Consider the following 14,292-nt stretch of genomic DNA (forward strand, 5'->3'; position numbering starts at 1 on the left):
CTATCACAATGGAGGTATGACTTTTGAAATGTCCTTCATGATTATTGTTTCACTGTAAACAAAATCATAAAAAAAAAACTTTGATAAAAAACTAAATTCATTTTAATAAAGTTTGAAAAAAATTCATACAAAAACCAACAAACAATATGCACCACCATTTGCAGGCATGTAAATCTGAACATCTATTTCTTATAGGGCTTGAGGTTATTTGCATCTATAATAACCACTGTTCAGTTATATGAACTACACACTGTATTAGTTGCTCCCATCACAAGGATTGTACTTTTATATTTGTTGCATTTAACATTCCAAGCTAGAGAATGCCAAAACTGAAATCTTCTGTAGCTCAAAATTTTCTTGTCTCACTCTGTTGCATTCAGCTGCTGTCATTCTTCAAATTGTGATAACTTTTCAGGTCTCTTTCAGTATTTAATCCTGAAGTTTGATTTTTCTACAGTTCTGTATAGCAAAATCTTCCCTATATGCTTCAGTGTCTACAACTCAAACTTGCTTCTCCTTTTCAAATCCTCTTCGGTGGAAAGAAGTGCCGTTGGTTAGGCAGTGGCCTGATGCAAATTTTCCACATCCTGATTAGAATACCAGATAATCCTCACCTCCCTCCTAAATCTGTAACCTTTCTTAACTAATTCTCGTTCCAAATATGCTATGTGGATATTTGTCCTCTATTTAATAAATGTTTGGAACAGAATGATTAGAAATTGCATAAATCATCTCCTTTGGTTTCAGCATTGCCATGACTGTAAATAGGAAACTCCAGATTTGTGGCCATTCTCCAGTGCAGCTTTTATTATTTATTTATTTATTTGTTATTATTTTTTTTAATAATCGAGAATCCATCCATGAGCAGTTGCTCAATGCACATTATGCTAGTACCGTGGATGGGCAATAAGGTACTTATTTGTATTTGACTTGAAAAGCTGCGAGTTGTATTCCTGGGAAACGTGGCGGAAAACTGTTAAAGAGGGCAGCAGTGGAAGGGATAAATGAAGAAGAGAAATTTGTTCTGCAGGTTTGGAGTTGAACTGTGAGAGTGTTGGTTAGCAACATGTCCAAAATATATAAACAGTATGTCACAAACGTCATGACATTTTGGTGAAATAAATTTCACAAATATCTTAATGACATGATTAGTTGTATATTTTTATACCAAGTATAAGTTTTAAATTGTGAATAAATTTAAAAGAGCTGGATCTGTGCATGATAGAGAAACCTGGATACCCAAGAACAGTGAAAAAGCATTGAAACTGTTCACCAAAACTTTGTGGATTAAAAAGTCATCAGTTTAGAATGCATCCTGTCAATTGAACATACCTAAAATAACAATTCACTTAACCTTGTACACATACATTTGCCCATCTTGTATAATCCTCTTCATACAAGTCATGCAACACTTGAATACAGGAAGGCTTTTCCTTCCTGTCATACAAGATTCTGCATGACTGAAGGAAAGATGATTGTTTGAAGTATATTCATTGTGCAGGATGAATTCTTAATTGATAATTGCTGATCCTCTGAAGATTGGCAAGCAGATTCAGTGCTTTCTTGTGGTATTCTTGGGCATCCAAATCAAATCTCTCTCTCTCTTAATCTAATAATGCTTTATTTCTTTTAATTGATAATTTGTGTAGTAATGTTTTGTATAACAAAATATTTACATATCTTACTGCCAATACAGATGATTTAGTTATATTTATTGGTATCAAGCAAGTAAAAAGGAATTCACCTTGAATTTACTTTTATTTCTAGATTCATTCATTTCGTGATTCAACGTCCGTGAGCCCCTTTTACGGCAAGGTACAGCACCACCTCAATCCTCCCACCCCTATTTTTATCTGGGCTCGGGACCGACATAGCTGACAATTCAGACCTATGGCTGGAAGGATTGTCTTAAGTATTCTTGACTGTATCCGTGTGTGTTTGCGGGGCCAGTTTGTCTGCTTGTGGGATAAAAAAACCCAGATTAGCTGGGGGGAAAACCGTGCTGTCCATGCCCAAGACCGGTTAACTTGGCTATGGCTGAGGAAGATCCTTAAGCTCCTCACGTTCCTTGACCGGAATCAAACCTAGGACACTCGTTGCGAAGTGCATAGCCACTAGGACTTTATTTCTAGAACTTTCTCTCCATACATATTACAGTACATATGCAACTCCTTTTCACCCGAGAAAATTTTAATTGTCCCAAATGCCTTTCGAGTTTTCAGAATTCAAGGAAACTGGCCTACCAGTCAGAACCTAGTAGCTATATAAAACAGGTATACAAATCAAACATTTACCGATAAGAAATCATAAAGAAATTTATTTTAAAACAGTTCTTTGTTATACCATTTATTTTACCATTTACATAAAGAATTACAAACAATAGCTTCAAATCTGAATTAATTTTTGGTCGTTGCACGTTCGACCCTCACATTCGGTTACGCGACCCCAAATGGGGTCATGACCCACATTTTAAGAGTCTTTGCTCTACATAACATAGAGGAGCTTTTGGTTAAATTTTGTAATGCCAAAGCATTTTTAAAACTTGCAGTGGTTTCTACAGATATTATTAAAAGATTCAAGAGTACTTTGCATTTTCTGTCCATTGCAGGAGTTCTGGTTCACCAGGCTCTCTCAGAGGTATAAGAAACTCTGCATAAAGTTTTCTAGCACTTATGAATTTGGTGCTATCTATCTACTAGGTTCAAGAGTTTTGTGTTTCTAGGATGATTTAATCTGTTGATGTACTTTCCAGATATAAATTCACATTAAAAACTTCAAAATGTGAATTCTTGAGTTTTATATCTAGGAAATCTTATTTCACAGGAAGCAATAAAACCTGACTCAGATAATCTATGTGCTATCTCATTAACTTTAGAAGGAAGGAGGTTTAAGTTCAATTGGGCTACCAGAGAACAAAGCATTCGATTCATCCTAAGCTAAGAAAAACCTTTTGCATCTCTAGATGGGTGGAGAGTATTTAAGACGGGAGCTTAGCAAGAAGCTTAGTGGTTCAGAAAAGAATTATTCTGTCAGAAAAAGGAGGCTTTAGCTATAATTTATCCCTTAAGAAAAATGAAATGTTTAGTCAGCATATTCAAGTCAGATCTGATTATAAGCCACTATCTTTTCTGAATGATTTTAAAGATTAAGAATCAAAAGATTATCGGATGGGCATTTAGAAATTCAGGAATTTAATCTAAAGATTTCTTATATATGTGTGTGGCCAAAAATATAGTACTGCTTGTCTTGAGCCACTATAACAGAAGACTAAGTGGAAAGCCCAGTTAAAAGCCCTGAGGAGGGTGCCACTCTTAATGTGCATGTTAACTCTGTTTCCTCTGGTAATAAAAACAGAATTGAGGAAGACGAATGGAGTGAAGAATTCATAAGGAAGCCCAACAGCAAGATCCATTTTACTGGACTTTATTTGAAAGTCAAACAAGGGAATGTGATTATTGATGAAGTATCTTTTGATTCTGCTCTTCTTTTAGTTGTTTCTGAGGATCTTATGTTCATTAAGGTGGAAGACTCCAGAATTCAAAACTGATTGTTTCATCTGCAGTGATAAAATGGGTGCTTTACTAGTACCATACCTCATCATTGGCTACTTGTATAGGTTATGCAAAAACTTGAATATTAGATTAGTATTACTGGATAAGTGTGACTAAAGATGTAAAGGATTATGTACAATTCTGTCACAGTTGAGAAATGCTTTGGTTAGTAAGGCTCCCTTACAGTAGGTCATATTACCAGTTCGTCCTTTTCAGCATTTAGATATTCAGGTCCTTTAAAAAAAGTCTGATGGAGGAAATAAATTCATTTTTGTAGTGGTAGATATGCTTACAAGATATTCTAAAGCTTTTCCAGTAAAGAAACACAAGGCAGGGACTCATGCCAGATGCTTCACAGATGGGATAATCTGCAGGTATAGTTGTCCAGAATTTTTGTTGTCAAATAGATATCCAAGTTTTACTTCAGAATTATTGCAAATGTATAACCTGTTAAACACAAAGAAAATCTTCACAATGGCCTATCAAAAAACTGAATAAGTGTATATTTATATACACTTTCTTTCAAACTTTTCACGAATAAATTATTATAATTATGATACCTCCAGGGAGTCCAATGACTCATCGACAGAGGGCACCTACCCTACAGCTCTTTGTCTCCACCACTCAATCCACCAACTATATGGAACCTAATCTTCTATGCCAACAGCATCTACTGTCCACCACCACGATCACTAGTATTTTCACAAACAAACATCCAAGCCCACAGCAGGATTTGAACTTGCAGCCTTTTGGCTGGAGAGTGGATACGCTAACCACTCGGCCAACCAGGCCGGCATTGAGATTCTGCATTGTCCACAGACTTTATTTGCTTACCACAATGCTTTTAGTTCCAGTATTAAGGAAAAATCTTTCTTTGTACTTTTAGATCCTCTTTTTTTTCTTACTGATTTTCATTGATCTCTTTCCTATTTGAAGAAATTTGAAGATATAGATGCATATCTGACTGCTGTAATAGAAATATTCATTACTTCTTGAAAATTAAAAGGATTAGGTTAGTGAATACAGAAGAGAGACCTCAGGGAAAAGTAGATTGGCCATAAATAAAACTAGATAGGAAAGAAATTTGAAACTAAACCAATTTGTGTTGTATTCTAAAGTTATATTTTCATGGTAGGGTGATTAATGTGCTTTGGTTTAAATCTGCAATCGTTCTGCCCTCTTATGTATACCTTTGGATTTATGAAGAATGATGGCCATTTTGGAAATTTCCAATTGCTTTCCAAATCTGTTTTTCAAAGCAACTGAATTCAGAGTTTGTTGTTGCCTTACGCTATTTCGACAGATATTATGAACTGTTAGGATACTGATGTGATGTTATAAGGCAAAGCTGGGAGTGGGTGCATCAGGCCCATATGGAATATTGAAGAGACCCTCCCCAGCTTTTTCTAAGATTGTGGATATTAAGCATTTGATAGGATTATAGTGGGCCATTCAGATAGATTGAAGAAATATTATCTTAGTAAATGATCTACTATTATTCCTGTGAAAATTTTAGTTGTTTATAGAGGAAGGTCTTTTTTACCTAAATCCAAATTTAATCTTGTTAAAAAACAAACAGTAGTAATGTTAGTTTAAGTCATAAATATAATAAGCATCATGTTAAAAGAAATCCATACTTCAAACATACAAAGCAAGCTTTGAGAGTGATAGCCATAAAGATTATGAATTAGAAACTTTTTATCAAAGAACTAAGAATATAATAGCTGACTAGGTGATTTCTATAGGATTTAGAGGATAATATGTTTGAATCTAATAATTATGCCAATCATCAGGATTTGAGTGCCTTGAAATGTCCAGAAAGAAATATTTTCTCAGGTCACGTATGGACAGAAGAAAAAAAGGTATGCAAGTTCTGTGCGCTCAATGATAGTTTTACTTATTGTATTCTTCCCCCCCCCCCCCCCCCCCAGATCATTTTTTCTAGTGTCGGGCCTAATTATTTATGTACAGAGTGAATTATTAGCTAATTTTCTTTCTCCAGTTAATAAGACAGGTTCAGATCCAGGATACTGTCATAAAAATGACTAAAAATTGATGAGATTGAGTGAGAGACAAAATAAATTCAAATATCTTTATTTACAACAAATCATATTTGTGGAAATCATGGTAGATGTAACAGTGTGTGTGTGTGTGTAAAATCTTTGTTTCGCAAGCACTATATACAAATCAGTATTATAAATAATACTTATAGCTTAAAGAGCAGGGGCCCACAAACTTTACATCAGATATAAAGAATGAAGTCACCTGTTTTTCTTTGGGGGAAAAAAAATTATTTGTGCAGAACATTCCTTCAGTATAAACATACCTTCCTTTCATGATTTTCCTTAATTTTTTTTTTTTTTTTTTTTCTAAACTTATTCCATATTTGAAGGGGGCTAGTTTGTTTACTTCGGAAAAACTCCATAGTCCTTAATAGTTTTATCCAAACTTCAATTTATCTTCCTTCAAAACAAGTTTCATTAGTAGATTTTGGGAAAACTGCTTCTCCCCTAACGTTTTTTTTTCTTCTCTCTCTCTCTTACAATAACAAGCTTCCTATTCGAAAGCACAATCTTTGCACAAGTACACTACTGCCATGTTGTTGCACTTGTATAAACAAAGCTAGGGGTTCTCTAATGCCATGAAAACTTTGCCCAAAGCTCAATTTTTTTTTTTTTTTTTTTTTTTTTTTTTTTTTTTTTTTTTTTTTTTTTTTTTTTTTGAATTACTGAAATAAAACTAAATTTTTAAGTGTGTCATTTTCACTTGCTTGATACCACCAAATATTGTAATTAAAGTTTGTGGCAGGCCATTAAAGTCTAGGATTCATTTGTCTGCTGTTGAGCTCTCTTTCTCAAGAACCATTCTTTCCACACATACCCTTCCCCAATTAGAGAATCCCTGTACTACTTAATCAGATTCATTGGAACTATACATAAAATTTTTTGTCCCATTTTGAAGTATATGCTCAAGCTGCTTTTTTACTTAGCATGATTTTCAATGGTTTACCATCATAGTTCATATTTGTGTTAAAGCCAAATACAGTTAAATTGAGTAAATCCCAGATTGTCTTGTATTCATTCATTTAGTATCAGATGGATGTGGGAAAGTGTGAATTGTAAATTTCATCTGAAGCTATTGTTACATTTCTACATTCCTTATAGGATATGCAAAATCTTTTGTAGTTGTCTGTGTTTCATGTCTGTCTGTCTTTAATCAGCTCTTAAAATTAGGAATTATTTTTTATTATGTATAAAATATTAATATAGGAAATATAATTCTTATACAATATCAAGGTTATTTTGGTGGTATTGTTGCCGTTTAAAATCATAAATGTTTCAAATTACCGGTATATCTTTTGTTAGGTTCTAGCCCATGAGCTTCTGGCTGTTCGTGAAGCTTGCATGAAGCTTGAAACTGACTACAAGCCTGGAATCACCTTTATTGTAGTACAGAAACGTCATCACACCAGGTTGTTTTGTGCTGACAAAAAGGAACAGATTGGCAAGAGTGGTAATATTCCTGCTGGGACAACAGTTGATGTTGGTATTACCCATCCAACAGAATTTGATTTTTATCTTTGTAGCCATGCTGGCATACAGGTAATATTAAGATATAAAATATTTATATTTTGATTTACTCCATGTTAGATACAGAGAAATTGTGTTGACAATTCAGAAACATACATTATGTTCCAAGTTTTTAGTTATCAGACACTTGACTAATTTAGCTTTTATGAGAATTCATTTGTATTGCTTGTAGTGAGTAGTATGCACTTTTCTAGCTTGAAGCTACACTAGATTATCCAATATCTGTTTAACTCTGACTGACTGATTCAACACCTGCTGCATTATCTACTGAGAATATACATAAATCAGTTATTTTAAGCTAAACCAATTGCAGTTCAGATAATACTTTCATTGTTACTTGAAACATTTTACAAAATGAATGCATTCTGAATCTTTTTGTTCCAAACTCTACAGTCTGATCTGATCATTGAAACATCTTTACTTTAATGTGCAGAAACTAAGAGTATAGCTAGTCATTATATACAAAAGTGTTTTACTAATAATTTTTTTATAATAAGAGAGGGACAACATAAGTTTAATTAGGGATGTATCCACTGTTTAAACACCTGTTAGATTTACCAAGCTCTACATACAAATTTCAGTCCAGCTAAAATTTTAAATGAAATTTCGTATTTGGGATATTTATTTTCTTTGACTTATCTGAATTTTAGTTTAAATTTTCCTGTTTTAAGTTTACCAGAATTAGATAAAGTGATTCAAAATGAATACCAAATTGTATACTGGCATGTATGAAACCTCTAAAATATTTAATGTGCAAATTAAAGTATGAAATTGCTGAATTCAGGAGCAGCGTTACTCTTGCAGAGTAACATTTAGTGAATGCAAGATACGAGCTACATTGGATGAAAGAATGAATGGATTTCTGATGGGGATATTCATATATAAACAAAAATCTTTTAACATGTGATAATTTACACATTTGATCTTTCAATCAAGAAGCCAACCAACTCTAATATTGATCAGAGCTTATATGTCTGTCTTTTAAAACACTTTTCAATCCATCTACATCTTGGTCTTCCTATGGATCTTTTTCCTACCAACCTAGCAGGAAAAAGACCCAGAGCAAAAACCCCATTCAAAGTACACTTGCTTTGCTAATCTTTCCTCTCACATTCTGTTTAAGTGATCATACCAGCTGAGATTAGCTCTGCTAACACGTTCCAGAATGCTAACAATGGCAAGTTCTTTCCTAATATCCACATTTTTAATGTGATACTGTCATTGATGCCATCTGTCCACTATACTAATCTTTAAATTTAGGGGATAAAAATCCCTTATTATTTTCCAGTCAGTATGCGAAACTCTAAGATCGAAAACTATGATCTAAGAGTTTGTAATGACAGTATTACATCTCCTAGGAGCTGTGTTTTTACATTATGAGAAAATATTAAGGATAGTGAGGGATCTTGCTCCACCTTTGCTTCAAGTTGTCTTGGTGTTGTACTACCAAGTGGTCACTTACGCTTGGATTCGCCGATAGTTCTTCGGCGTGAAACTCTTAGATTGTAGTTTTTGATCTTAGACTTTCGCATACTGGCTGGAAAATAATAAGGGATTTTTATCCCCTAAATTTAATTAACTTCACCAGAAAAAATAGCCGTTTGGCTTTTCATCTTACACTAATCTTTCTCAGAACCCACAACAGAGGTCTCCAGTCTTTGATCAAGCATTTTATTTCTAACCCAGCTCTCATATACATAAGTTAGAATTGGTTTGAATACAGTCTTGTATACAGGTAACTTAGTATTTTAACTAATTTCTTTCTTGTTTCATATAAATTTATTCAGCTGACTTTCTACCATACCATAATCACTAAAAACTGTGCCTAAATAGCTCAAATGTTTTACTTGTTCTATAGATTCACCATTCAGGATACAGTTGAATGAACTCCAAGAATTGGTTGTTTTCAAACGCTTTCATTTTTTCTTCAATGATATTTATGCTTATGCATTTGAGTCTACAATTCACCTCTGAAAGCTGCTCAACTCTATGTTTTAACCCCCCCCCCCACTCTTCTTTTCAGTATGAAATTTATTTTTACTGCTAAAAACTAAGTAGTGATCACTTCCTGTTTCAAATCCGCTGTATACTTTGTGTCCTGAACCAGTGAGAAAATTGCTATCAACTATAACATAATCGATGAGAGTTTTCTTATTTCTTGCATCTTCTCTCCATGTGTATTTGTGCACTTTTTTTATGTTGGAACATGATGTTGTTAATAACTAGTCCTTGTCCTGAACAGAAATCCAGCAGGTACTAAATTTTATTATTAGCTTTGCTCTATTAGAAATATCATGTTTTGTTGTCGCTTTTATCATCTTTTTTTGAAAAAAGTATTTTCTTTAATTTTTCTAAGTAGCCTCAAAATAGTTCATTTTCTCTATATTAAGAGTGTATACTGATTTGCTAACAGAGTATGTGCTAACTTGCTAGGTAATTTTTCTTTACAGTAACTGCTAGCTTAACTCGATATGGTTTCTGAGCTCTTATATTTCTATTCTTTCTCAGTTAGGGAAGCACGTATGTGGTGCTTTCATTAGGAATCCTACACCACCAGTTGAGTTTCTGTCACATTCGCAGTGGTAGAGTAGATGTCTATCTTTTAATCGCATGAGAGTTTCTTCTTTCCTTCTTATCTCTGAAAGACCCACAACGTCCCATTTTATATGTTCCAATTCCTTCATCAGTTCTTCCAATCTATCATCATCCCGTAGAGATCTGCAGTTATATGTTCCTACTAATATCCTTCTATCATTGTGCACTGTAGGTGGACTCATTGTAGCTAGTGTTATTGTGTTATTATCCCTTTGCAAATAGGAATTCAAATTTAATTACCAAAAAAACATAGTTACAGCAGGTAATGCGGTTTCTATGAACATAAGCATAATTCTCCTACTACACTGAACCACCAATGCAATTCACTGCTCCATCACCACTGCCAAGTTACCCATATGAGACTGGCTAACTCACATTCAAATGAAAAAGCCCATGAATAGATCTTTTATTTACAAGGACAATGTCCTGTTTGTAAATAAAAGATACCAACTGAAAATTATACAAGTATATGTCCCAACTATGGACCATCCAGATGAAGAGATAGAAGATTTCTATGAAACATTAGAATCCACATTCAATAATTTAAAGAATTCTACATAATTATAATGGGTGATTTTAATGCCAAAATTGGAAGCAGAGATGACCATCTGAACTCCATCAGTAAATTTGGATTTGGACAAAGGAATGAAAGAGGAGAAAGACTTGTTGAATTTGCAGAAGAAAATAACCTCTTTATTATGAACAGCTTTTTCAAGAAGAAAATCAACCGAAAATGGACTTAGAGAAGCCAAAATGGAACAAACTTACAATGAAATAGACTTCATCCTCTCCAACAGAAGATATATAATAAATAATACCGAAGTGCTTAATAGATTTAACACAGGAAGTGACCACAGACTAGTAAGTGCAAAAGTATGGATCAACAAAAAATGGGAACGGAATAAGCTCAAAAAGTCCAATTTAGTGAATCTGCAGAACCTCTACCACAATAAAAGCTGTTATAGAGAATCACTCAAAAATGAACTAAAAAAGTTAAACACAGCTACTACCATCAATGATACTAATGAAATATTAACAAAATCTATCTTGAATTGTGCACTAGAAATAGGAGGTGTAAAAAAGGCACCAAGGAGAGGAAAAACTAAGGCAGGAAACCTTAGATCTGATGAAGAAAAGAAGAGATTTGAATGACACCAATAAAATAGAATATACGAAAATTTGTAAAACCATACATAAAAGAATGAAACATGAATTTAGATCGTATAACACTAGGAAAATTAAAGAAACAATAGAAAACAATAGTAATATGAAGATCCTAAGACAAGCATTATCAGTTGGAACAAAGGAAATAGCTGCTGTAAGAGGAAAAAATGGTGAACTGATAAAAAATAGAGATGCGATAATCAAAAGAATTCACGAATTTTATACTGAACTCTATGAAGACAAAGACTGAGACATCCAAGAATCCTCTATGGATAACTCGAGTGAGGAAGAACATGATTCCCCTGAGATCTTACAAGGTGAAGTGGAAATGGCACTGCGGGAAATGAAGAATGGAAAGGCCCCAGGAGAAGATGGAATTATGGTAGACTTCTTAAAACTGGGAGGAAGTCTTCATCAAACAGTTGAGTAAACTCTTCAATAAATGCCTAAAACAGAGAAAAATTTTGAAAAATTGGAACAATTCACTTCTAATATTAATTTTTAAAAAGGGCAATAAGGAAGAAATTAAAAACTACAGACCTATAAGCCTACTCCCCACCATATATAAAATTTTCACAAAAATTATAAATAATAGAATAAAATCTAAACTAGAGGGAATGCAATCCTGTGTACAAGCTGGATTTAGGAAGAATTACAATACTTTGGACCATATTCACACATTAAGACAGCTCGTTGAAAAATCAGTTGAATACAATAAACCCTTATGTCTGGCCTATATAGACTATGATAAAAAGCATTTGATTCAGTTAAAACATCTGCAACACTAAAAGCACTTGAAACCCAGGGAACTGAGAAACCATATATTGAAACACTAAAACATATTTATGATAATGCAACGTTTGTAATTAAATTATAATAAAAACAGTGAAAAGTTTCCAGTACAAAAAGGCATCCGGCAAGGCGACACCATATCTCCCAAATTATTTACAGCTGCACTAGAGGAAGTCTTTAGAAGCCTTGATTGGGAAACAAAAGGAATAAACATAAATGGAGAAAGGCTTCATCATCTGAAATTTGCAGATGATATTATCCTGATAGCAGATAATCTTGAAGATCTGGAAGAAAGGCTAAATCAGCTAAACGAAGCCTCCAGAGAAATTGGGTTAAAAATAAATAGAGAAAAAAACAAAAATAGTGATGAATAAATGCATAAACCATAGAACTATCAAAGTTGAAAACCATGAAATAAAACAAGTTACTTCATATGTATATTTGGGCCAATTGTTATCCTTTGAGGAGTGCCAAAGAAAAGAGATTGAATGAAGAATTCACCTCGGAATGGATGGCTTATGGGAAAATGAGAGACATATTCAGAAGTGACATCCCTATGAGTCTAAAAAGGAAAGCTTTCGACCAGTGCATACTTCCTGTCCTAACATATGGAGGAGAAACATGGATTTTAACAGAAGCCGCAGGAGTGAGATGGATGGGAGAAGCAGAAAACCAAGTGATCTGGAAAATCATGGGGGAGATCTTCGTCCAGCAGTGGACAGAACCAGAAGGTTGAAGAAGAAGAATAACACAATAATGGTTAAAAATAATGAAGGTAATATAACATTCTTATTTTAAATTAATATTTGGCTCTTTTTAGTATACAAGATATGACATAATTAGGAAATAATAACAAACTTGACAAATTTGCAAATATTTCAAAATGGAGTGGACAGTGATTGTTTCACTGGAAAAACAAATAACAGTATCAAAATTTAGTTCCAACTACACAGTTCTACTGTCATTCAAAACTAAAAATTCACTTTTTTCTGTTTAGTATTTCGTGGGTTCTCCTCTTGCCTTTATTACAGCTTGGCATCAGCGAGTCATTGACAAAATCAATTTCCTAATGGATGCAACTGTCAGTTCATGGTTCCATTCTCTTATAGGGATGTAATGGCATCTTGAAGTTCCCAAAGTGTTTTCAGCTTTTTATTGTGTATTTTAGTCTTTATTTTGAGGGCCACAAATTCTCATTGGGGTTGAGATCTGGACTGTTTCCATGCCACGTTAGTTACTAAATCAAGCGTACATTGAGCCACTTATTAACCTGCAACAAAAATTAAAGCTTTTTTTAATTACTAAACTCAATTCATGATACATTTTAGGGTTAGAATAGCATTAATTACATTTTTTGCCCTATGACAAGGGGCAGAGTCATCCTGAAAGATGCAGTTCGTAGTTATGGTAAAGTGATTTTCTGATAGTAGACAGCAATTCTTCTTCTTCTAACATTTTTTGGTACACTTGTGCATTCACTGAATCTTTGTGAAATGAAAATGACCAACACCATGATATGGCATGCAGTCCCAGATTACCTGACTCGCTGAGAATTTGACTTTCTGCCTCAGTGTCCTGCAGGCTAAACTCTTTCTTGTGAGGAAAAAAATTACTCTTTTCCAATGATCAGGGATTCATTTGGCATGCTCTTTGCACCAATTTAACTGAGCCAATCTCATTTTTTTTGTTTAATATGGGCTTCTTTTTAGGGCACCTAGCTATCAGTCCCTGTTGAATGAGTCTTCTCCTGACTGAGCTTGCCACAACTCCCATTTGTTCTTCCTAGTCCCATGTTAGTTCTCCAGGCGACACAGCGATTTTTAAGGCAGGCCCACTTTAGAACTTGATCTTGATGTGGTGTAGACAGTGGTTTTCTTCCTGTTCCCCTTCTTCCTTTCAGCAGATCCGGTTTCCTTCACTTTCAACAACAGTTGTACCACAGCTATTTCAAGAGAGGTATAGCCTTCTGCATTGAAAGCTTGAATCACACTTTTTTTTGTGAGGCGTTAACTGCACGTAACTAGCCATAGTGATCTCAGCACGAAAGTATGAAAACTAGCTCTTGCTGTCTATTTATAGCATAAAGAATTCTGACAATAGCAACAACTATTAATTACAGAAACCATGGTTTCTGTGTGATGAAAATGCAATACAATGAAATATCTAATGATAAACCAATGAAAATTACCATTTAACTACTAAAAACTATAATTATGTAAGGTGATGTGGTTTCTATGAACATGAGTGTAAGTGGTAGGAGAGATGGTTAGATGTGTGTAGTGAAGTGAAATAGGAGTGTCATGGAGATGTCATATAATAAAAATTTCTTTCAAATCCAGGACACATTCTTATACCCTGGCTCAATATAAAGAATAACATTTCATTAACTTTCAACAATAACATATCAATCAGTGTTTTTTGTGTGTTCTCTTTTGTTGAAACATATTGTAAGTAATGAGTTATTCGTGCCCTGAGTATAGAGTTTGCCAGTGCTGAGTATTATTATTCCTATCTTGCCCTCAGATTTTTCCAAAACATTTATATGTTTAGCATTCATCTTTTGCTGTGTTGTTTAGATCTCCGACAAAAACTACCTTTCC

The 14,292-nt window shown here is 34.0% G+C and overlaps 1 protein-coding gene across 1 annotated transcript in view; it reads left to right on the forward strand.

Moving 5' to 3' along the window:
* LOC150107437 (protein argonaute-2-like) overlaps nt 1–14,292 on the forward strand; it is a 218,859-nt gene that overhangs the window by 160,758 nt on the left and 43,809 nt on the right. Inside the window, exon 17 of the mRNA XM_090392096.1 lies at nt 6,917–7,153. Within this exon, the coding sequence (XP_090248222.1) occupies nt 6,917–7,153 (237 nt within the window). The remainder of the gene's footprint in view (nt 1–6,916; nt 7,154–14,292) is intronic.

The sequence above is a fragment of the Typopeltis vanoorti genome, chromosome 4 (assembly GCF_054136105.1).
Source record: "Typopeltis vanoorti isolate ZY-2024b chromosome 4, IOZ_Tvanoo_1.0, whole genome shotgun sequence".
Taxonomy (NCBI): Eukaryota; Metazoa; Arthropoda; class Arachnida; order Uropygi; family Thelyphonidae; genus Typopeltis; species Typopeltis vanoorti.